This window comes from Schistocerca gregaria, chromosome 4 (assembly GCF_023897955.1).
Source record: "Schistocerca gregaria isolate iqSchGreg1 chromosome 4, iqSchGreg1.2, whole genome shotgun sequence".
Taxonomy (NCBI): Eukaryota; Metazoa; Arthropoda; class Insecta; order Orthoptera; family Acrididae; genus Schistocerca; species Schistocerca gregaria.
The window spans coordinates 519697079-519722639 of NC_064923.1; the positions used below are offsets into that span (position 1 = coordinate 519697079).

General features: G+C 43.1%; 1 protein-coding gene across 1 annotated transcript in view; it reads right to left on the minus strand.

Moving 5' to 3' along the window:
• Positions 1-25561, minus strand: part of LOC126266679 (ras guanyl-releasing protein 3-like) — a 350931-nt gene that overhangs the window by 160858 nt on the left and 164512 nt on the right. The window contains exon 2 of the mRNA XM_049971101.1: positions 541-619. Coding sequence (XP_049827058.1) covers positions 541-619 — 79 coding nt within the window. The remainder of the gene's footprint in view (positions 1-540; positions 620-25561) is intronic.

The following is a 25561-nucleotide window of genomic DNA, read 5'->3' on the forward strand; positions in this document are numbered from 1 at the left end:
GTGATGAGGGATGAGGCGACGAGCCATGAGTGCAGAAGGCAATCGAGTAACAACAGTGCGCGAGATGTGCTTGTCATTTGTGTAACATAAGGCTGTATTGAAGTGGTACTGAAATTACGAGAATATCACGAGGTACAACTACAGTGGAACTGTTAGAGACTTTACAGTAGGCAAGATCTGGATTCACAAGCCCAGCGTCCTGTGATGTCCCTGATCAGGATGGGACTTCGATATCTACAGCCTCACGTTGGATAGTATTCATAGTGACATTAACAGGGATAGATAAATAATTGTGACTGTGGAAGAAATGTTACTGAAACGCCTACACCAATGGAAGTCCCTATGCCCATACTATTAGAAGATAACGAGACACGAATTTGGAAGTCTGTTGGAGTGAAGTGTTACGAAGGAAAAAAAGGACCTTAGATTATTCTGAGATATAGTGTGAATCGTACAGTATTCTTGGAGACCTTTTGACTAAGTTAAGATGCACTCTTATACAGCGACGTGTGATGATACAACTGCTGCGATAGAACTCACCGATTTCGTGCTTATCTGCAGATGTAGCCATTTCCTCAGCGTCAAAGTCATCACCAGTATGTTCAGGGACTAAAGACACCTGTAAAGAGAAACACGTGTGTCATACGAATAGATGAACACTCATTCTTAGCTAGTGCTAACAACAGGTTTATACTGTGGATAGAGAAGTTCTGAGACGAAGTTGCTATCATTTTTAAGAAAAAATTTGTGTGGTTTATCTTATGTACTTTTATGTCCGTTGTCTTTCGAAATGGAACAGAAGAACTACGAAACTGGACGCAAAGCACGTATATCTTTCAACTTACTCTGTCGAAAAAACATATTAGTACTCAACTGCACCTCAAGTAGCTGAACGTTTGTGGCCGATACTGAAATAGTTTCGAATCGTGCCGTCCGGTTAATGCTAAGTAATCGCCACATTTACTCCTTTTACGTTGCTTTATTTATTTGAGTAACTTTATGAATATCTTGGCTATTGGAATGTATAAATAGTAACTTGTAAATCACGAAGCCTAACATAGTTTAAAGTAGCAGGTTATCTTGAAATAACATCACCAACTACAATCATAATATAGCTCGCTGTAACGAAAAGTAATCACTTAACATACCGAAGCCAGGAATAAATTCGTTCACCTGCTAATGACGTGCAGCGAGGTGAAGCGGTGGCAGTTTCGTGGAAATGAGGGAAGGAAAGTGACTGCTCTAACGTCGCGTCGACGACGTGGTCAGTAGAAATGAAACGCAGGCTGGGACAGATAATTAACGTCAATTTGATTGTAGATTTAGGGAAGCCACAGAAGAACCAAACTCTAGATAGCCGGACAGGAATTTGAAACTCGGTCTTAGAGAATGGGAGTTGAGTGGCTTAACGACTAATAATTTCGTGTGTGTTTCAATGGCCTGCTGCGGTCTTTCAGCTGGATGCCACTTTGTCATCTTGCATCTCCCTAGCCTACAGTCAGTAATCATACCAGACAAAGGGATCTGCAGCTTAACGTGGAGTCTGATGAAACACGTGTTGTTCCTGGAGAATTTTCATAACACTGAGAGGTGAAGGCTTGGTTAAAGGCAGACTGAAATGCTCCATGGTCCGACTGCGATTCAATACCCTTTCGGTTTCCAGGCACGAACTCTAACCCTAGATGACCCGGCCCGAAGGCTTGTCCACTGCCCTGCTACTCTTGATCCAACTACATGGGGAATGTAGATAAGAGTGTCTAAGAAGACGATGCAGCACACTGCCAGGCAAGCTTACTACGTGCGACTTGGAACGACCTGATATAGTGGTACATTAGAGCGGCGAAGGTCATTCTCAGAACGCGACGGATATCGTAGATGTGTCGCCAAGTAGAATCCTGTATTTATTACCACTATCAGGAAGCTCCGCCCACAAGGAATTCACGTCAGGGCTGCGGCTGACAGACAATCATGACGGCCAGTAATGCCACTGTTAGTCCTGGCTCGTATTTAAAAATCCCTTCACTACAGGTTGGGAACATCACTGCACGGCGTCAGCGCAGGCCATCCTTGGTCTGCTTCCGAGAGAAAACTCTAGAGAAAATGGCATCGCATCGACATTTGGAGCAGAATTGCAACCTAGAGAAGCGAGGTAGTTTAATTTTGTCTAATGTAATATTAACGGAGGTAATATTTATTTACTTTATTTCTGCCCATCAAGGTAACCGTGTACAGTGGCCAGAGAGAGCAACAGTGCACATTTGAGGCATGGAAATGTGTTATTGACAGAAAGGAACTACAATTATCCTTCGGTGTAATTATGTATGGTGTGTTTATCGTAGACTCTGTGCTGTATCTTGTACATTAGACAAGTAATAATTAAGAATTCCTGTTCGTATACTAAATATCAAGGAATGTATTTGTCACTTTACTCAAATAATTCGCATGTGCACCTCTCAGTGCAAAGAAGGTAGTATCTGTGAAAATAGTTGAATTGGATTCAGAGTTGAGAATAACTTGTGAAATACAGGAATTTTAGTTCAAATGGATATTTATTTCAATACATTTTTTTAATTCCATAAAATGTATTATTTGGAGATGAAGTCCGATTTGACAACAGAAAACTATAGTTGAAGGAAGTATCTGTTATATAAGACGACTGTGGATGTTTATCGTAAAATGACGGTAAAGTATTTATGACAAGATATTTCACTGGCCTGGTTAGCAGAAGAAGTGCTATGTATCGTATATAGAGCTAAATATTTATCGTAAACGACTAGGGTACCTCCCCAGCAGCTGTCACTTGTGATTTTATTCGGGAGTGGAACATTACAGAAACACCTTTGCATTTATATTTTACCGCACATAACCTGTGTAAGATTGCAACCCGACAAAACCTTCGGGGTGGCTCAAACAAAAGGAGGATCAGGGGTGTTCTCGAAATGTTCAAATTAAGGCGAAACGAGTAATTCGAATGATGTGCAAGGTATCCGGACTATAACAACCACACAGAGCTGTTGGACAACCAGGAAGAAATATTGATTGGAAGACTGAGAAACTGTTAAGACGCCTAATCGGAGAAGGTCCCCCCCCCCCCCCCCCCCCCCCTCCCCATACACAAGGGCCACTTTTCAGACGGTGTATGAGAACTCTATCATAAATGTGTTTGCTGAGTGTGGGTAAGTTTGTGTTAAGGTGAGACTCAGTGCCAACACACAATCTACTTCTCTCGAATGATACCAAAAGGATCGCTTGGATTAAAGTCTGTCCGAAGGACGGATCACCATACACTGAGTCACAAGCCCTCACTTCGCGAGACACTGCGGGGAGCTTTGGAATTTCATCCAGGGTATCAGCACAAAGCCTGGGGATCAGGAACTTTACACGACAACCTGTCCTTCCTTCGCCGGCCAAATATTAGCTGCGAAAATTATTCCGCTACCGGGATTTGAACCGGGTATCTCAGAGTCGAGTGCAACCACATGGGCTTGTGTTAGTTCAAATGGTTCAAGTGGCTCTAAGCACTGTGGGACTTAACGTCTGAGGTCATCAGTTCCCTAGACTTAGAACTACTTAAACCTAATTAACCCTAAGGACATCACGCACATCCATGCCCGAGGCAGGATTCGAACCTGATACCGTAGCAGCAGCGCGGTTTCGGACTGAAGCGTCTACAACCGCTCAGCCGCAGCGGCAGGCGTGCGTTAGTGACATGGGCTACTGGTGCTGATTGGTCGTAACGGAGCCCATGTTATTTATCAGTTCTGTGTTCCATTATTGCGGTCCTCATCTCCACTGGGCTAAAACTCTGACTGTTTAAGACGAGTAACATCCAGAGGCAATTACAAAGATGAACTGTCCCACAAAGTACACAGTTTTGGACGCTACTGAAAGATTTCTGGGACGACGAAGTACAATTTGTCAGGAACGACATCCAAGCTATGTGTCCACCTGGGAGAATTATTGCGGCAGCAGTGGTTCAACATTGCTATCTCCTTCATCGAGAACGTCGTACTGTTCATCTAAATAAAACGGCATATCTTATTGCTCATGATCATGTCAAAGATCACTGATATCGCGTGAGCAACAGATCGCAAGTTAACCTGATCTCTTAACGTTAGTAGGTACATACCTACCAAAAGTGTTCAGAATATCTGCAATGGGATCGATATCGCGACACATTCACCTTTAACCAGGCTGCCTGGCTGCTCTTAACCCACTACAAAATGATCAGGGACTTGTCTGTTGGCAACTGTGCACCCGCAACATGTGGTGCAGGTGTCACGACCTAAGAGCCAAATTTTCTAGAAAAATTAAATTGGTGCAGGTGTCACGACCTAAGAGCCAAATTTTCTAGAAAAATTAAATTGGTGCAGGTGTCACGACCTAAGAGCCAAATTTTCTAGAAAAATTAACTGAAATTTTGAGCTTAGCGCGACTGAAATCGAAGATATCGGCATATAAAAATTGGTCCTATATTTAGGAGAACTTCGATCACTCAAGTTGAGAAAGCAGGCAGAAACTATCCAGTTAAATGCATTTCAGAAAAAGAACAAAAGAGCCGGAATGGACTATACACATTCAGCGAAAAACTAGGTAAAATAATCTGCATTACTGGATAATACCATTGTGTATGGCACGAATGTGCGCTCGCCCACTGACTAGTCATATGGAAGATAAAGCCGGCAAGGTCCGCGCGGAGAGCACAGAGGTGTTTGCTGTTGCGCCACTCTGATGACTTTGGCACGGCTTCTGTCGATTTTGTGTTTGTTGTTATTGGCATTCCTCCGGTCGACCTTCAGACCGCAGACGACAGACAAACGAGTTTTCTTACTACTATAGTGTCAACCAAATCTGAAATCAGCCATCAAAGCTTCAAGCTGAAGGCTGGCGTAGACTGATTTATGAGTGACATTACCAAATTGGTAGCTGGACGAATGATTCGGAGAAACGAAAGAAATGGAGTAGACAGCGGAACTGTGAAACGTACTAAAGCAAGAACAGTAAGCTGATCCATTGTTCTAGCACAGTCTTTTCCAGATGAAACATGGAAGCTTTCCTGAATACTATTCCAAATGGCAAAGCACGACACCTACGGGTGTAAAGAAGCAGAAAACCCAAGAAATGGTGAGTGCGTGCGTGTGTGTGTGTGTGTGTGTGTGTGTGTGTGTGTGTGTGTGTGTGTGTGTATGTGTGTGTGGTTTTCTTGGCTATGGGAGTTTTCCTCATGCTGTTGAGGTAGCAACGATATGACAAAACCCACAGACTACTCAGATGGCGATGTCGAAGTTCTTGATCACACCAGTACCCACTAAACGACAGTTTTCCGCATTTAAATACAGCAGAAGAGGAGAGGTGAACGCTTCTGTATCTTAATCTGGCACTTATAATGAAAACCCAATGGGTCACTGCTCAGTGATTAAATGTTGAACTGTCCAGCATTAAATAGATGCTGTGAAAATATTTAAGAGTAATTTCGTTGTAGCAGGATAATTTGTGTTAATATTCATTTAACTTAATACGACAATACAGTCTGATCAGGAAATAATTATTGATGAAATAAATGAAGTCTTCCTCTACCAGTTTTTGCCCTCTACAACTTCCTCCAGTACCATGGAAGTTATTCCCTGATGCTTTAATTTCCAATTCCTTCTCCTTGTCAGATTTTCGAAAATGTTCCTTTCTGCACCAATTCCACGGAGAACCTCCCCATTTCTTACCCTATCAGTCCACGTAATTTTCAACATTCTTCTGTAGCATCACATCTCAAACGCTTCGATTCTCTTCTTTTCCGGTTTTCTTACAGTCCATGTTGATTACCGTACAATGCAATGCTTCAAACGTGTATTCTCAGAAATTTCTTCGTCAAATGAAGGCCTTTGTTTGATACCAGTTGACTTCCTTTTGCTCTAAAATCCGTCTTTGAGTGCGCCAGTCTGCTTTTTATGTCCATGATTCGTCCGACATGAATTATTTTTCTTCCAATGCAACAGATTCCCTTAACTTCGTCTACTTTGTGATCACCATGTGGTGGAAGTCACAGCTTATGAAACGAATGTATGATCATCATCTAAGTCACATAGTTACCCTAACACACATTCTTTGCACCATACATCTATGATATTAAAATTGAGAGAGAAACGTACATCGTTTATGATTAAATATCTCATTAAAATGCCTCTTACTAATTGTATGCCATTCCCGCAATAACCAGAAGTTGTCTCATTATTGATTTCACCACTATAAATAAAGTAATTGAAAGTTCTACACCACAATAACTATGTAACGGCTGCTACACAACTGTAACGGCTACACATTATTATTATTATTATTATTATTATTATTAGTGGCAGTGATCTTCCAGTTTCTGTCAGTTCAGAAGTAAGGAGTCCAGCAATCAAGTGCTTTACAAACAGTAAGCATAGTACACACAATTTTACTTGATTGAGTTTAAATAGATTAGATTAGATTAGTTTCAGTTGCTGGGTATGGATGAAGCAAGTGTCGGGTGTCAGGGACAGGAATGGTGCAATGTCGAAAGTTAGCCTTCTTTCCAGAGAAATATTTGGTACAAATGGCTCTGAGCACTATGGGACTTAACATCTGTGGTCATCAGTCCCCTAGAACTTAGAACTACTTAAACCTAACTAACCTAAGGACATCACACACATCCATGCCCGAGGCAGGATTCGAACCTGCGACCGCAGCGGTAGCGAGGTTCCAGACTGAAGCGCATAGAACCGCTACACCACCGCGGCCGGCCGAGAAGGATTTGTGTGAGTACGAATTGTCATTGACTCATCAGATCGTAGTTTAATAAAACGCCTAAGAAACTAAATATCTTTCATCATTTTAAAAATAAATGTATTCAAAGAAAATTATATTTCGTTGTAAAGTTTATTTAAGAGCTAATGTTAATGACGGTAGGGGAAGGAGGGTGGTCGCTATCTAATATCTGATTGCACTCCAGGGTAATGGCTTCAGAAAGGTCGGAAACCACTGTTTTAGATAATTGGGGATGGCCTTATTGTTATGACTGAGAGGGGGAGGGGGTGTAAAACTGTCACAAGTCTAGGATCCTTTTGTGAACAGTGCCCAGCAGTACTTAAATAACCTGATGTTCAGTGTAAAAATCCCACATGGCAGAATATTTTACACAGATTTCACTAAATGTGTGTTAGTAATTTCACCTGGTTGTTTTATCTGATACTGGTGTCGCGCGTTCGCATAGAGAACGTTGGGGAGGCGACTAGTTTGAATTAGTGGCTCTGGTAAAGGCTTCTTGTGCACTGGTGTGATGCTCATATCGGCTTGATTATCAATATGATACTTAAGAGGACATTTTTTTCAATCTCTGATAGGTTGCGACATTAAAACCACAGGGACAATCTGGTAAGATTGTGCGCAGTATGTCTGGTACTGCTGTCTATTACGACACGTCGCACTTCTCATTTCGGAGCGCACAATGAGCACATAAATATGTCTAGAAAATATTGCCTTCCTGTTAAGTGGAGTGCCTGCTGACAGGTTTCGCCTGATTTCACGCAGCCCACATAACGTAACTTCATGATAATTTTCGGCCACATACAGCAGGGGCAACGAAGACGCTTTACAACGTTTTCAATTGTTTGATCACTCACCATATACAGGGTGCTCCGAAAAGGGCTCGCTGATTTCAAAATTAAATATCTCGAAAACAAAAATCGATGGAGGAATGCAGTAAACGGTATGTTTATTGTGAAAGCTGTAGGAAGTTTATGCAGCAGTTTGAAATAATAGTTACAAAAGCTGCTAACAGATGGCGCTGTATGCTGTACAGCTCATATCAGCATACATAAGTGAAATAATCGTATGAAAACAATCTTTGCAAAGAATCACATCGCAATGTTTGCAAAATGTTCACCATTGGCACTGCAGAGGTGGCGCAAACGAAGAATGAAATGCGCCATCACATTTCGTAGTGTCTCAACCGAAATGGATTCACATGCTACAGAGACCGCCGATTCAAGCTCGTCCAGCGTGGCGGGATGCTTCGGGTAGACCATGTCTTTCACTGTGCCCCACAAAAAAAAAAGTCACAGGGAGTCGAATCCGGCGAATATGGAGGCCAATCCATGCCTGCACCAGTAAATTTGGGATATTCCAAAGCAATGACTTGATTCTCGAAGTATTCCTCAAGAAATCGAAACACTTGTTCGGTCCGATGTGGTCGGGCTCCATCTTCCATAAACCATTCAGTACCTGGTCGATCCTCTAACGCTTGCTGTGTGGCGACAAATTTTTCCAAAATTGCAATGTAACGTGCACAAATGACCGTTTCTCGAATGAAAAAAGGGCCAATAATGCCTCCGCTGCATACTGCAGCCCACACAGTAACTTTAGGAGAATACAGGTGTTTCGCTTCACACCAATATGGCTTTTCGGAACCCCAAAATCTCCAGTTCTGCTTATTCACGTATCCATTCAGGTGGAAGTGTCCTTCATCTGTAAACCAGATGCAGCCAACATCAAATACTTCACTATCAATCATTGTGAGCATATGATTAGCAAAGGCAACCCTTTGTTGCACAGCTCGTACGGGTATGGCCTGGTGCGTTTGAATTTTGATTGGAAACATGTGTAGGCTCTTCCTCAGTATTTTCTGCATGCTGGAACTATTCAAACTAGTCTCAGATGCAATTTTACGGACGGATGACATTGGATTTCGCTGAATAATTACAGAAACTGTGGCGATATTTTCAGGCTAACTGCGGTTTGCTTGCGGCCAACATACCCCACTAGATCATCAGTTATGCTGCCTGTTCGTTGAAATTTTGCGAAGAGCGTACGAATGGTTTTCGCATCGGGTCCTTTTGGAACATTAAATCGTGCTTGAAAACTTCGCCTTGTTGCCGTAGGACTCTTCTAACCTGTGGTACACTAGCACCAGAAAAACGCGTTGTTCAATGGAGTACATGGTTTTAATCTCTTCCTTCGGTACGCTAACCTCTTTTCACGTTTCAATAGTGGAACTGATCGCTCTGGGCTTCGGATCACTATTTATACTAGGCATTACCTATGGCGATTACAGCGTCATCTGTTAGCAGCGTTTGTAACTATTATTTCAAACTGCTGTATAAACTTCTTGCAGCTTTCACAATAAACATACCGTTTTCTGCATTCCTCTATCGATCTTTGTTTTCGAGATATTTAATTTTGAAATCAGGGAGTCCTTTTCTGGACACCCTGTAGCTTGGACTTGGCTCCCTCTGAGTTTCATCTCTTCGCTCACAGGAATCGCTGCCTATGAATACAGCGTTTTCACACAGACAACGAGCTACAGACGCGGATACGGAATTGGCAGAAATCACAAGCGGCTGCTTCTACGACGAGGGTACTGTAAAGTTGGTACCACGCTATGACAAATGTCTAAGTCGGAGCGGCGACTATATAAAGAAATAATCGTAAGGTGTAGCTGAATGTTGCAAACAAAACATTTTTGATTTTCACTGTGGTTTCCATTTCGCGAATGATCGGAGGTTGAAAAAAAAAATGTAGGCCTCGTATGTGTACCAGCTTAATTGGCGGACACTACGGCCAATAATAGTCTACAGCCTCTTTTCACCAGACGAGTTTGGGTCTTATTTGTTGGCCAAGGAACCTGTAGCTTGGCATATAGTTTCAAAGTGTACGACTCTGCCACCACAGCGGAACGTCAGAGATTGCACAGTCAAAGCGCGGCAGGTCGGTTTTACAGGCTGCATCGTCGCTGAACGCGAGGACTCATCGAATCAAACAGGTGGGACATGCGCCGGTGCCTGTGTGTTCCCACAGGAGTCAGGCAAACCTGCACTCGTTGGTGAAGAGAACTTGAGGCCACTGAACCAGGTTCCATTCTAGGCGATCCCTGTCACACTTAAAGCGATAACCATTGTGCTATATGCTTTACACTGTTCACAATGCGTGCTCATAGGCTACATGGATTGTAAGGAGAAAACTTAGTCTTGTCTGGGTCGGCACAGTTGCCAAAAAGGGAGCGGTTCAAAGGGTTCAAATGGCTCTGAGGCCTACGGGATTTAACTTCTGAGACCATCAGTCCCCTAGAACATAGGACATCATACACATCCATGCCCGAGGCAGGATTCGAACCTGCGACCGTAGCGGTCGCGCGGTTCCAGACTGTAGCGCCTAGAACCGCTCGATCACCACGGCCGGCCAAAGGAAGCGGAAGAAAACAGTGCGCAGTTGAGCTACATTCTCTTGAGGGTATCTACAACTCATAATTAGTTTTTATGCTCGGTTATCAGCAAGTGCTGCTGAACTCATGGACTACTACGAGATCATCAGTGCCTTATGTCTCGCGATAGTGGCTGAATGTTCGAACGACGTCGCTGTGGTACACGCCAAACCAGTGGGACCGAGCGAGGTGGCGCAATGGTTGGCACACTGGACTCGCATTCAGGAGGACGACGGTTCAAACCCGCGTTCGGTCATCCTAATTTAGGTTTTCCGAGATTTCCACAAATTGCTTCAGGCAAAAGCCGAGATGGTTCGTTTGAAAAGGCACGGCCGGCTTTCCTATCCATCCCTAATCCACTGGGACTTCGCTGTTTGGTCCCCTCTCCCAAATCAACCAACTACTCAAACCAGCAGGGAGCTTACCGCTTACAACACACCTTGACATAAAGTAATAACATGCACACGGACTAAGTTTTAAACACCTTCAGAGGCATGTTGACAGTGTACAGAAGCCATATTATCTCGTTAGGAATTTTAGACAGAGAGCTCTCTAATGAACAGCACTTTTATACATTGCGTACGCGATTTTATTTAATGAAATGATTATTTAGAAGAAGGGTTCTGATAACAGATCACAAACTGAACATGTCATGAGGGTGGTGGAAAACTTTACTTCCAGTGTCCACCCTTCGACTTTATGATGGCTTCAGCTCTGATGGAAACACTTTCAATGCGTTATCTGAATGTCTGTGGAGGAATGGCGGCCCATTTTTCCGCAAGAGCAGAAACCACAGGAGGTAGTAATGGGTGACGCTGGGGTCTGGAGGGAGCTCGACATTGTAATTTATCTCAAAGGTGCCTCATTGGGTTCAGGTCGAGACTCTGTGGAGAACAGTTCATATGATGAATGTTATCGTCCATTAACCATTGAATCACGGAATCTGCTTTAGGGTAGGGTGCATTATCGTGCTGACACAAGCAATCATCGTCTCCGAATTGTTCCTCTATTCCACGCAATACACAAATATGTTCATATCCTTCCGTGTTTAGCGTTTTCGTAATCGGAATAAGGCGACCACACCAAAACTATAAAAAAGTTTCCATATCGGAACACCACCTCCTTAATATCTCAGTGTGGGCACTACACGCGATGGCAAGTAACATTCTCCAGGCATTCGCCAAACTCACACCCTCCCAACGGTAAAGCGTGACTCATCCTCCAAATCGGTCGTCTTCAGTTATTCAGTGTCCAGTGTCATCACTCTTTACATCACCTCAGGTGTCGCTTAGAACTGACCGGAGAAAAGTGTAGCGTTGAGGAGTTGTTCGACCGCTGTACCCTATTACCTTTAAGTCCCTGTGCACCCTCGTTGTGCTATCTGGACTGAAGAGAGCAGCTTGGAACTCAAGAGTAAGTAATTGCGCTGATTCTTCTCCCTTCCGCAATATTCGACGGTCCTGTCCGTAAGTACATGTGATCTGCCTGGTCTTGATTTATCTGTGGTCGTTCCTTCGCTTATCCACTACACAATCACGTCGTTAATAGTCGACTTGGGCAGCTTTAGAAGGGTTAAAGTGTCTCTGATGAATTTATCCTTCAGGTGGCATCCAAAGACTAGACCACGTTCGAATTCACTGAGCTCTGCTGGTGGACCCATTCTCCTATTTTGCTGTTACTGGTTTCCTACTGACAACACCTTTCTTACTGGCGCGTCCATCTCTCGTGGCATTTAATAGTCAATTCTGCATTGCATTAGGGTGTCCGGCTAATTTCGATTATATAGTGTTTATACAAAGACAGTCGACGACACGTGGACGAGTTGCACGTGTCGTGTACACATCTCCCTAATTTTATTTTTATTTAGTACCACATACTTTGTCCATGTAGCTGTCTGTTGTCTACAGTGGCGCTGCATATGATATTTCGTATTTCTACAGTTTCCACGTTGTCACGGCTGTGTGAAGCTGTACCCGCAAACACATACTACATCACCGTCAGTTGTACTGTAGATGGGAGGCATCTACCTGGACAACAAACTACACCATTAATAAACAGGGAACCCATTGATGATGGTAGTTCGTTTGTTAGTTACATATTCCATGGGCCAGTCTCACGGTAACCGTTATGATTTGGAACGTGTCAAGTGCATAAGAAATGCGCACATGAATGAAGATTTTAAAAAAAAAAAAGCTTAAAATTTTTATTACCTACCCCATTCCCTTAAATGGCACAAAATGTTTATATTATACGTATAGATTTATTTATTCCTGATCAAGAATTCATCTATGGTATCGAAGGAATTGTCAATGAGATATCATTTCAATTTATTTTAAAAACTGTTACTGCTGCCTGTTAGATATTTTATTTCATCTAGTAATTTACTGAAAATCTTTACAGCAGAATATTTAACCTCTTTCTGTGTCAAAGATTAAGTAGAGGATAGTGTAAGTCCTCCTTTCTTCTGGTATTATAATCACGAATGTCACTGTTGTTTTTAAACTGGTCCATGTTGTTGAAAACAAATTTCATTACTGAGTAAATGTAACGTGAGGCTGTTGTAAGAAATCCTAACCTTTTAAAGAGATGCCTACATGATGTGCGACTATGAGCCCCACACATTAGTCTAACCACTTTCTTTTGAGCAGTGAGTACTTTTTGCCTAAGTGTTGAGTTACCCCAAAATATTATTCCGTATGACATTAGAGAGTGAAAGTGTACAAAGTATGTTACCTTGCTAATTTCTATATCTTCATAATTAGCAATTATTCTGATTCCAAAAGATGCTCAACCTTCTCGCTTTAGGGGATCCAAAATATGAATTTTTCCAATTAAAATTCTCATCTATATGTACGGCCAAAAACTTAGTATGCTCTACCCTGGCTACTGACTTCTGTTAATGTGTTATCTTTATTGAAGAAAATGAACTCCTTTCTGTAGAAAATTGGATGTACTGTGCTTTTGCAAAGTTCAGAGCAAGCCCATTCGCAGTAAACCAATTGGAATTACCTTTACTGGACTAATAATTATGCTTGTATCATCAGCAAACAGTGTCATTTTAGCTTCTTGTTTCAGAAAAGAATGGAGGTCATTCACATGTATCAAGAACAGAAGGGGACCCGTGATCGAACACTGTGGAACACCTAATGTAATTTCACCTTTGTTAGATGAAGTGGGAGATTTCCTTAAATTACTTAACTCATATGAAGAAACTTTTTGCTTCCTGTTTTGTAGGTAAGAGTTAAGCCACTCGTATGCTGTTCCATTTATATCATAGAATTGTAAAGCTTGACAAACACGTACGTTGGAAGAAACTAAGGAAGCTGTGTTTGCTGACGACAGAATCTTTTTCAAAACATATTTACTGAAAGACAGACATGGTCACAAAAAGTGAGTGCCGGCTGCGGTGGTCTCGCGGTTCTAGGCGATCAGTCCGGAACCGTGCGACTGCTACGGTCGTAGGTTCGAATCCTGCCTCGGGCATGGATGTGTGTGATGTCCTTAGGTTAGTTAGGTTTAATTAGTTCTAAGTTCTAGGGGTCTAATGACCACAGCAGTTGAGTCCCATAGTGCTCAGAGCCATTTTTTTTGAAAAAGTGAGTTTTTACATTACGATATTTCAGCCCTTAGTATAGTGTTTGTGATAATAAAGCACCCTAATCGTGGGATACAGCAAAAGTAGTTTTCCAATAAAGCATACACTTCTTGCGTGAGATGTGTCAAAAATATGTTTTCGAGTACTACATGCACCTGTTGCGAATATTTCTCTACCATGTGCCAGTACTGTGTATCGCGTAATGCGTAGTTTCTATTAAAGTATTTGACTTGATAAATATGAGGACTTCAGATTGTATTTTGGTTCAACCCGTGTTTTCCCGGCGATTGTTGAAGAAGTATGCGTCACCTGTTTTTACAAGAGCAGCTGGGATTTACCAGTATTGTTTTCTGCGATGGAATTTTTTCAGCCTCAGCGTGTCCGCGATTGCGTGATACGTAGGTCGAGATAAACATCTTATTATCGGTTCGCTCCCGTTCTCGAGGGGTGGCTAGAATAAGGGCGAGAGATTGCTATTTCTGGAGATTAGCGCAGTCGTGTCTGGGCAGAAGGTGGACGCGACTATTAATAGCGCGGCTAGAGAATCTGCGCGGCCGATCGATGCAACCCGGCCGGCTAAAATAGAACGGAGCTGCGACCTAGTGCGAGGCACCCCGCGCCACCCCTAGCGAGTACCCTGAGTCCGCTTCGCTGCTCGCCAGCACGTACTCGTTTGCATCGGGGCTGTCACGCTCTTTACACGTGCTACCGTGTGAGTCCCGTCAGCTGCCGTGGTCAGTATCTGCACAAGGTAAGCAGATGTTCTCGCATAAAACGCGCGTGTGCAGTCTGATTAAAATTTGTTGGCGTCTGACGTCTGAGGTCGAAAACTGGGACGTTTTCGCGACACACGCTGATGAGCCATAACATCACCAGCTGCTCAATAATTACCTGGAGAAAAGACTTGTGTTGGTACGGAAAAAAATGGTTCAAGTGGCTCTTAGCACTATGCGACTTAACTTCTGAGGTCATCAGTCGCCTAGAACTTAGAACTAATTAAACCTAACTAACCTAAGGACATCACACACATCCATGCTCGAGGCAGGATTCGAAACTGCGACCGTAGTGGTCGCACGGCTCCACACTGTAGCGCCTAGAACCGCACGGCCACTCCGGCCGGCTGGTAAGGAAAAATTCGATGAATTATGAAAATGTTTTTTTTTTTTTGCATAATGAGTGGGTCGTGGTAACGCCTATACATAAAACATAGGTTGAGCTACTTCCGTACAATAGCTTTGGACACAAAACCATTTCAGTATAATATGACTCAACATTTGTGATTGGTATGTGGATAATATTTCTAATTTGAATGTTAAAATGCCCAAAATACAGAAAAAACTATATGAGGTGTACTATACCCAGACACCACTAACTTAAGAATTCCAGGCTACACCATTGCCTGGTTAAGTCCCCATATGACGATGAAATTTTGATGTTAGCGCCCATTCTCTTTGCTGGAAGGCTTCTACAAAGCTCGTTGTCTGACATTAGAAAAAGGAACTGTATTGACATATTTCCAGGTACTTTCGTAAGCTTGCGAATCCGCTTGACTTCACCTACAGCTGTGGCTGGTGGTGAAAGGGGTTTTCAAAACTCAAGGCGTACCTTAGGTCAGCACTTTGTCAAGAACGATTGTGCAGACTCTCAATTTCAGCCATTGAAAGCAATATCTTGAACTCTATAGGATCAGATTCTATTTTGAAAGATTTCGCTAAGTTATAAGGCAGAAAAAATGACAATATCTTTCTATCCAACGGAAAAATTCTAAGTACATACAGGGTGACGTAGCTAATAAAGGCCGGCCGGAGTGGCCGAGCGGTTCGAGGCGCTACAATCAGGAACCGCGCGACAGCTACGGTCGAAGGTTCGAATCCTGCCTCGGGCATGAATGTGTGCGATGTCCTTAGGTTAGTTGAGTTTAAGTAGTTCTACGTCCTAGGGGACTGATGACTTCAGAAGTTAAGTCCCATAATGCTCAGAGCCATTTGAGCCATTTTGAGATAGTAAAGGTCAGACCAAAAATATCCAGAATGAAGAAATATATAGAGGTGTGGTTTTCGCCTAGTTATAGTGGGCAATATGGAAAATTTCCTGACGTACGCAAGTAATTTTTATTGTTCATAGTCACAGAAATAAGACACCTTCTTAGTTTTTTTTAATGGAACTGGACTCTAAGACAAAAATACGACGCACTACGAAGAAATTATCTGATCGAAACGGAAATCGGTAGATGTGATGTGAATGTACAGGCAATAAAATGAATGCAATTACAAAAAAATTAGATGATTTATTTAAGAGAAAGAGCTTCGTAAATTCAATAACACGTTGGTCAACCTCTGGCCCTTACGCAAGCAGTTATTCGCCTTGGCATTGGTTGGCAGAATTATAAGCTGTGTCCCCTGAGGGATATAATGCCAAATTCTGTCTAATTGGCGCATTAGATTGTCAAAATCCCAAGTTGCTTTGGAGTCCCTGCCCAAAATGCTCCAAACGTTCTCCCTTTGAAAGAGATCCGGAGATCTTGCTGACCAAGGTAGGGTTTGGTAAGCACGAAGTCAAGCAGTAGAAACTTTGTATTATCTTGGCTAAAATGTAAGTCTAGGATGGGCTACCATGAAGGGCAACAAAACTGGCGTAGGTTATCGTCAACGTAGCGCTGCGCTGTAAGGGTAACGCGGATGACAACCAAAGAAAAGAAATTGCACCCCAGACCATCACTCTTGATGGTCGGACCATAGAGCTGCGACTGTCAGGTTGATATCCCACCGTTGACTGTGGCGTATCCAGATACGTCTTCGGTCTGGAATCTCACTGACTGGTTGGTTGATTTATGGCGAGGCGACCAAACAGCCAGGTCATCGGTCCCATCGGTTTAGGGAAGGATGGTTAAGAAAGTCGGCCGTGCCCTTTACAAACGAACCAACCCGGCAATTGCCTGAAGCGATTTAGGGAAATCACGGAAAACCTAAATCAGGCTGGCCAGACGCAGGTTTGAACCGCAGTCGTCTTGAATGTCTTCAGTGATGAGTCCAGCTTGGGACTGAACCCCAGTGACCTGCGAGGACAGTCGGGAGGCGCCTCGGACGGCGGTGGAACACCAACCTGGTTGTCGCCCGCCATACAGTCTGACAACCGGGAGTGATGGTCTGGGGTGCAATTTCTTTTCATAGCAGGACAGCTTTGGTTGTCATCCGCGCTACACTTACAGTACCGCGGTACGTTGGCGATATTCTGCGCCCCGTTTTGATGCCCTTCATGGTAAGCCATTCTGGGTTTATATTTCAGCAAGATAATGCAAGTTTCTACCGCCTGTCCTCGCGTTTGCCAACACTACTTTGGTCAGCTATTCGCCGGATCTCTCCCCAATTGAGGAAGTTTAAAGCATCACTATAAAAAAAAGGTGTAAAAAATGTAAGGTGGAGAATAAAATACGACAAGAAAAAGAAGAGCACCTGATCAAAGAAATGAAACTAGCATTTTAGTAACAGTAATACGCAATGCATATGTCACTAAGAGACACCTCGGAAATACGAGAGGGATCAACCAAATGAGTGTTTTGCGAGCACTGCATTCCATCGCATTTCATCCTATTCACACTTAGCTGCATCTACAGCTTGATGGCAATGACTTCTAAGGTCTCTTACAGCTCTCCCAATGTTAGATACGGAAAGTGCAAAGTAATGCGTCATTCCTATCCAAAAACTTTTTTAAGGAAGGAGCTTCGTTTACATAGGATGCTCAAATGAGTCTTTGCAATACACACTAATCATCAGTTGAAAATACATGTTGACGCGAAGAAATGGCTAAAATCAACGCTCTTGTTCTATCAACGTTTAGAGTGTGTTTTTCAGAACCTGCATCGTTGGTCCCTGTTTTTATCATTGGGTATCTAAATACACTCAAGAATCTCGAGTTCCTAAGACATGCTGCTGCCGCAATCATTGGATGTTATCCCACTGCACATACAGTTATCAGTGTGCTACCGACATGATGGATGCTCCTCTTATTCCGCCAACAACGACAATACTGTAGGCGAATGTTATAGGTATGTAATTCCCTGGTGTTGCCTCTTTTTCTGCATCGTCTTGAGTTTACCAGTTTCCCTGAGCACTCTATGCAAACTCGGATGGATACCTAGTACAATATAGTCCTACATGAACGACATTTTTTGGGGAAATAGAAGTAAAAATAGACAAAGAAAAGGCCTTGTTGTGGTTGGCAAATGGGATCCTAAAAAGGGAACGAGAAGGAATGGTTATGGCAGCTCAGGAGCAAGCGGTCAGAACAAATTATATCAAAACTAGAACTGAGATATCAGCAAAAAACTTGAAGTGCAACTTTGCAAAAGTTCTGATGAAACGCCTGACCACATCCTAAGCTGTTGCAAAAAGATAAATGAAATGAGCGTATGGTATCGTTGGCCGGGAGGCCTCATCCGGGGAAGTTCGGCCGCCAAGTGAAAGTCTTTTTCCAGTTGACACCACATTGGGCGACTTGTGCGCCGGTGATGAGGATGAAGTGATGATTAGGACAACACCACACCCCGCTTGCATTGGAGATGAGTACGTTACCACCCAGTTATGCAGGCGGACATTATCTGCCAGTGTCATAGAATTAGTGGCCAAAAAAAGTGGTTGAAAATCAACAAACCACATCGATCGAACACTGATGTATAGTAAATCAGAAATCTCACTCTTGTAGGAAAAGGAAGTGCTAATCACCGAAATGGCTATTCGCGAAGACAGCAGAATAAATGAGGAAAATTTGGGGAAGCTTAAAAATACGAAGACCTGAAAACGGAATTTTCAGCGACTGTGACAAATTAATACAAGTGGTCCCATTGGTTTTTGGTACACTGGATAAAGGACCGAAAAAACGCAGTGGGCTATTGAAAACAGTTGTCTTCAATGAAATATGCAAATGCCGACTGCAAAAAGCCACATCGCTGGGATCTGCGCGTATTAATGCACCGACACATCAGTCCCCGGCTCTTTGGAAATGTGCGACTGGAGAGAAAGTAAGTAATCCAGTTGGTTAGCTCGTTTGCTGTAGTTACTATTGTCGCTTATGTCAATAATAATAATAACAATAATAATAACGATCTGAAAGTGTTCGCAATTCGATTCGTTAATTACCGACTTTCTGCACAAATGACGATTTTTACTAGAAATAACGTTCTACGCAACTATCGAATCACTAGATCCAAAAGCTTTCGCAAGGAAGACAGTTAGCCTTCTTTATGAATATATTTGAGTCTTTGGAATTATTAACACGTCCACTTAGTTGTAGGCAAATCATAATAATAAGTTTCGCTTATTTATGCTGGGAAACAGCGATTTGTGCACGAACTAGACTGCTTACCTCAGGCTGTTCCAAGTGAGCTCCAGGGAGCCGGAGTGCTCCGGAGCGCTCACTGCGGCAGCTCGGAGCCCACGTGGAGGGGGAAAGCAAACACTCTACCCCCTGGCCGCATGCAGCCGCAACTGACGCAATAATCCGTGTTCAGTGACAGCTATGACTAGCCGCGGGAGCCTCTTGGAGGATACCTTTCTATTAATTGAGAGAGATGGTGGTCCACAGAGTCTTGTATGTCATAAAGTATTTAATTCTGCGAACAGGTACAATATACAACGACATTATACACGTCTTCACGCAGCGCACTACGATCAGGTAGAAGGCATTTGCACGCAGAGAACTGGTATCCAGGCTTAAGAACGACATACCAGGAGACCTAAGTTTAAAAACGGCTTCGTAATACAGAGGGTATCAAAACATGCAACATAGTTCGTGTTCTGTAATGCGTTTATAATTTTCAGGGTAATTCGTGCAAGCTACAGGGTCGCTCACATCATTGCAACGAGTGGCAAGCCGTTTTCGGTGGGACCACTCATAAAACCGTGCATGGTAGCAGTTGCAGAATGTTTGTTTACGAGGGAGGTGCAAGCAATTGAAGGGGTTTGCCTGTCGAAGCAAACAATGTCTCGTCGAATCCTGGACATGGCAGCGAATTTAGAGACACAGCTCAGGAAAAAGGCGGAGAGCTTTGTTGCATTTTCGCTAGCGCTTGACGAAAGCACCGACATATCGGACTGTGCCCAGCTTGCAGTCTCTGTGCGTGGTGTCGACATGGAGCTGCAAGTAACTGAAGAACTCTTGGATGTGGTACCACTCGATTACACCGCAACATGAAGTGATATTTTTGAAGCTGTTCGTGAATCAATGGACAATATGATTTGCCGTGGGATAAGCTCCATTCTGTAGCGACAGACGGTGCACCACAAATGATCGGGCGTCACCAAGGTTTTGCTTCTCATTTGAAAAATAAACTCAGGGACGAATTCGGGAAAGACATTTTGACTCTTTCATTCACCAAGAGGCAATGTGTGGTGAAATAGTAGAGCTAGGTGGCGTAATGAAAGATGTCGTGAAGTGTGTGAATTTTGTGCGGCGTCACGGTATGAATCATCGCCAATTCAAAAGATTCCTGAAAGATATGGAAGCGGAGTATGGGGATATACCTTACCACAGTACAGTTCGTTGGCTGAGCCGGGGAAAAGTTCTTGATGTTTTATTTGCCTCTCGTGAGGAAATATCCCTTTTTCTCGAAATGAAAGGGGAAGAAATGCGTTGTCTGAAAGGTATAAAATGGATATCAGACCTAGCGTTCCTAGCTGACATAACTATGCATCTGAATAATTTAAATCTGTCATTGCAGGGCAAAGGGCAGCTAATCGTTGACATGCTCGACCAGATCAAAGCGTTCATGGAAAAGTTACGTTTATTTGAGAGGTAGATGAGTAATGGACATTTGTTCTTCAATCGTCTTGCTTCTTTAAAACTACCTGAAGGTACTACTTTCGGCGATTACCAAGCAAAGTTAAAGCAGCTCATCACGTTGTTTGAAACACGATTCCGAGATCTCACTAGTTTGGAAATGGAACTTAAGGTGTTCAGCACTCCTTTTTCAGTTTCCCCCGATGACTTGTTATCGTCACTTCAATTTGAGATTATTGATTTGCAAAATTCAACTTTGTTGAAAGAGGGGTACTACAACACGTTGGATTTGTCACGATAGTATCGTTCTTTACAGTAAAAAATCATTTCCCAAGCTTCACAACAATGCCGCACAGACCATGTGCATGTTTGGATCTACGTATTGTTGTGAGCAGCTTTTCTCAGCAATGAAAAGAGTAAAAAGTAAGGAACGATCGTTTCTTCAGGATGCAACAATGAAGGCCATCCTCCGCGTTAACACTTTGACGCCTGATATTTCCGATCTTGTAATGAAAAGAAAATGTCAAGCTGTAGAGGTCCAATAAATTTAGTATGCAATTTCTTGCAAAACAGTTGTTTCTTGTTTATTTCCTGAACACTGTATTTCCTGGTGTACCATGTCACCACGTCTTAGCAGCTAAGAGTATGAGGTTGTCGATCTTGTAAGACGCCGCTGGCACGTCAAAACGCTTGCCTTGCCGCCTGCCTCAGCCAGCCGTGCCACTTGAAAGGTCACAGCGAGCGACACGGATCCCTGGAGCAGGGAGCGCTCCGCGGCTCACAACGGAGTCGACGAGCTGGAACAGCCTGGCTTACACCATACTTTTACGGTACATAAGAAGGAGGGAAGGTGAGGGTTTAGCGTTCCATCACAACGAGGGTGTCAGGAACAGAATTAGGCCCGTATTGGAATAGTGCTCAGGTATATGGGATCCATATGGGATAGAATTAACAGAGCACATCGAGCAACTACAAAGAAAAGCTGCACGAATAGTCACAGGTTTGTATCCATCGAGTAACAAAAATTTTTGGTTTAAAGACGAATAAAATAAGGGGAAATCTATCTAAAATCTTATTCGAATGTACTAATACCTAGTTTTAAGGCATAACCTACAAATATTATTTAGTTCAATGCTTGACGTTTCGATAAAGACCATAATCAACAAGTTCTTGTAATAGTCTTAGCGCACTCCACTTCTATCTGTTTAAGCGGGTGTCTTTACCCATGATTTATTGGGAATCGAGATCTCGCTCTTTTAAATCACTCATAATCTGATCGATTTCCTTCTTTAGCTCTTGACTTTGAGTTTCTCAAACTACACTCTAACTGTCCTTCGTGGATCCGTTCTTTTCAGAAGATCAACCTACTTCAGCTTTATTTCGACTGAAATGTCACTAAGAGGTTTTTTCTTTTGGGAAAAATGGTGTATTTCGTTATTTATTTCGTCTCCTCTCATTTCTTGACTTGTAGTTCCTAAAAAGTCCATCCCATTGAATTTAGTTTGCTGACATTTCTGTCGGTTTTGTGCAGGTTTCTAGACTAAGTCTTCCGTTAAGTATTGAGTAAATTCATTGTATCAAAGAAGTTTTCTCGCTAAACGATAAAATTGTGTTCTGCTAGAGACTTCTACAGATCGTTGTCTAATGATTCTGGCTGCATAAGTGATCGAAATGACGTACTCCTATTTTTTATCACTTCGTCTCGTCTATAGTTGTGCTGGTGCAGATGTTTCCACAACTAGCAGTCAAAAATAGCGTTTTAGAATTGTTTATCTTGCGGCCAAATTGGCTGAAATGTATAAACAACATCAAATTAGCATTAATTGGCATAGGCACTTTGAAGTAATCACCATTTCCCAGATCCGCCCTTGAACGAAGTATACACTTTGCATTTATTCGCAGAATACGGGCGTTCACATAAAGACATGAAAATACGGATTTCCGGAACGAGAAATGGCAGTAGTTTATTTTGTAGTTCAGCAGAATGATTGAATGAAAATAAAGGTTAATAACTAACACTTATTTCTTGATGTATCAGGTACTTCTGGAGTGAATACATTAGCGAGCTAATGTCATCTCCAAGGGGCGCTGTACCAAGTAGTTGGTAATTTTTCGTGTTTTCGAGCTGTTGGTACACGCAACGCGAACTTGTTCATTTATGGCTTTCTCGAACCTCTCAAGACGACAGGAAAGTAGTGAAATACAGACAGTTACGTACATTTACTTCTGTTGAGTAGACGTGATCCGCTTCTGGGCTAAAACTGTTTTTCAGCCCCTAACTTGTTACTATATGGTACTTTTTGTTTCGTTTCAAATGTGCCGTATATTTTAGTTTTATATTATGAATTAATGAGATTAATAATAATAATAATAATAATAACTATGGAAGAGTTACAGCTGCCGGTTTATATAGGAACACTCACTACACTAAATATACACACTAGGCAGAGATCAGAACCAACCAACACACAGAAGAAACCCACAAAACCAGCATGGCAACACAGGCTACAGATCAGAATAGAAAAACTGAGAAAAGACATCGGACAGCTAACACAATTTATAAGAAATGAAATATGAGACAAAAACGAAAAAGGTTAGGTAAAATCTCACAACAAGAAGCGATAGAGCAATTAGATGAAAAGAAGCAGAAATTACAAGCATTGGCCAAACGACTTAGAAGATACAAAAAAAAAGTGAAAATAGAAGGAAACAAAACTAAACATTCAACACAAACCAAAAGTAAATTTACCAGACAACAGATAACACACACATTAAAATAGACAATCCACCAAACATAACAAACATGGAACACTTCTGGAGCAACATATGGTCAAACCGTGTACAACATAACAGGCATGCACGGTCGATACAAGCAGAAACGGACACATACAAGATGATACCACAAATGCCTGAAGTGATAATTTTGCAACATGAAGTCACCCGACCAATTAATTCTACTCACAATTGGAAAGCCCCTGGAAAAGATAAAATAGCAAATTTCTGGCTAAAGAAGTTAACCTCAACACATTCACATCTAACTAAATTACACTCCTGGAAATTGAAATAAGAACACCATGAATTCATTGTTCCAGGAAGGGGAAACTTTATTGACACATTCCTGGGGTCAGATACATCACATGATCACACTGACAGAACCACAGGCACATAGACACAGGCAACAGAGCATGCACAATGTCGGCACTAGTACACTGTATATCCACCTTTCGCAGCAATGCAGGCTGCTATTCTCCCATGGAGACGATCGTAGAGATGCTGGATGTAGTCCTGTAGAACGGCTTGCCATGCCATTTCCACCTGGCGCCTCAGTTGGACCAGCGTTCGTGCTGGACGTGCAGACCGCGTGAGACGACGCTTCATCCAGTCCCAAACATGCTCAATGGGGGACAGATCCGGAGATCTTGCTGGCCAGGGTAGTTGACTTACACCTTCTAGAACACGTTGGGTGGCACGGGATACATGCGGACGTGCATTGTCCTGTTGGAACAGCAAGTTCCCTTGCCGGTCTAGGAATGGTAGAACGATGGGTCCGATGACGGTTTGGATGTACCGTGCACTATTCAGTGTCCCCTCGACGATCACCAGAGGTGTACGGCCAGTGTAGGAGATCGCTCCCCACACCATGATGCCGGGTGTTGGCCCTGTGTGCCTCGGTCGTATGGAGTCCTGATTGTGGCGCTCACCTGCACGGCGCCAAACACGCATACGACCATCATTGGCACCAAGGCAGAAGCGACTCTCATCGCTGAAGACGACACGTCTCCATTCGTCCCTCCATTCACGCCTGTCGCGACACCACTGGAGGCGGGCTGCACGATGTTGGGGCGTGAGCGGAAGACGGCCTAACGGTGTGCGGGACCGTAGCCCAGCTTCATGGAGACGGTTGCGAATGGTCCTCGCCGATACCCCAGGAGCAACAGTGTCCCTAATTTGCTGGGAAGTGGCGGTGCGGTCCCCTACGGCACTGCGTAGGATCCTACGGTCTTGGCGTGTATCCGTGCGTCGCTGCGGTCCGGTCCCAGGTCGACGGGCACGTGCACCTTTCGCCGACCACTGGCGACAACATCGATGTACTGTGGAGACCTCACGCCCCACGTGTTGAGCAATTCGGCGGTACGTCCACCCGGCCTCCCGCATGCCCACTATACGCCCTCGATCAAAGTCCGTCAACTGCATATACTGTTCACGTCCACGCTGTCGCGGCATGCTACCAGTGTTAAAGACTGCGATGGAGCTCCGTATGCCACGGCAAACTGGCTGACACTGACGGCGGCGGTGCACAAATGCTGCGCAGCTAGCGCCATTCGACGGCCAACACCGCGGTTCCTGGTGTGTCCGCTGTGCCGTGCGTGTGATCATTGCTTGTACAGCCCTCTCGCAGTGTCCGGAGCAAGTATGGTGGGTGTGACACACCGGTGTCAATGTGTTCTTTTTTCCATTTCCAGGAGTGTATTTAACAGTTACGTTGCAAACCCTTACACATGGAATAACGTATCTGAAATCTAAAGATCAAGCAGACACAGCAAACCCAGCTAAATATCGTCTCATAACATGCCTACCAACAATATACAAAATATTAACTTCAGTCATTACACAGAAATTAATGACACATACAACACAGAACAAAATTATAAATGAAGTACAAAAGGGTTGTTGCAAAGGAGCACGAGGATGTAAAGAGCAACTGATAATAGATGCTGAGGTTACATATCAAGCTAAAACTAAACAAAGATGGCTACACTAAGCATACATTGATAACCAAAAAGCTGTTGATAGTGTACCCCACTCATGGTTACTACAAATATTGAAAATATACTAAATAGATCCTAAATTGATACAGTTTCTAAACATAGTAATGAAAAATTGGAAAACCACATTTAATATCCAAACAAATTCAAATAATATCACATCACAGCCAATACAGATTAAGCGTGGAATATACCAAGGAGACTCATTAAGTC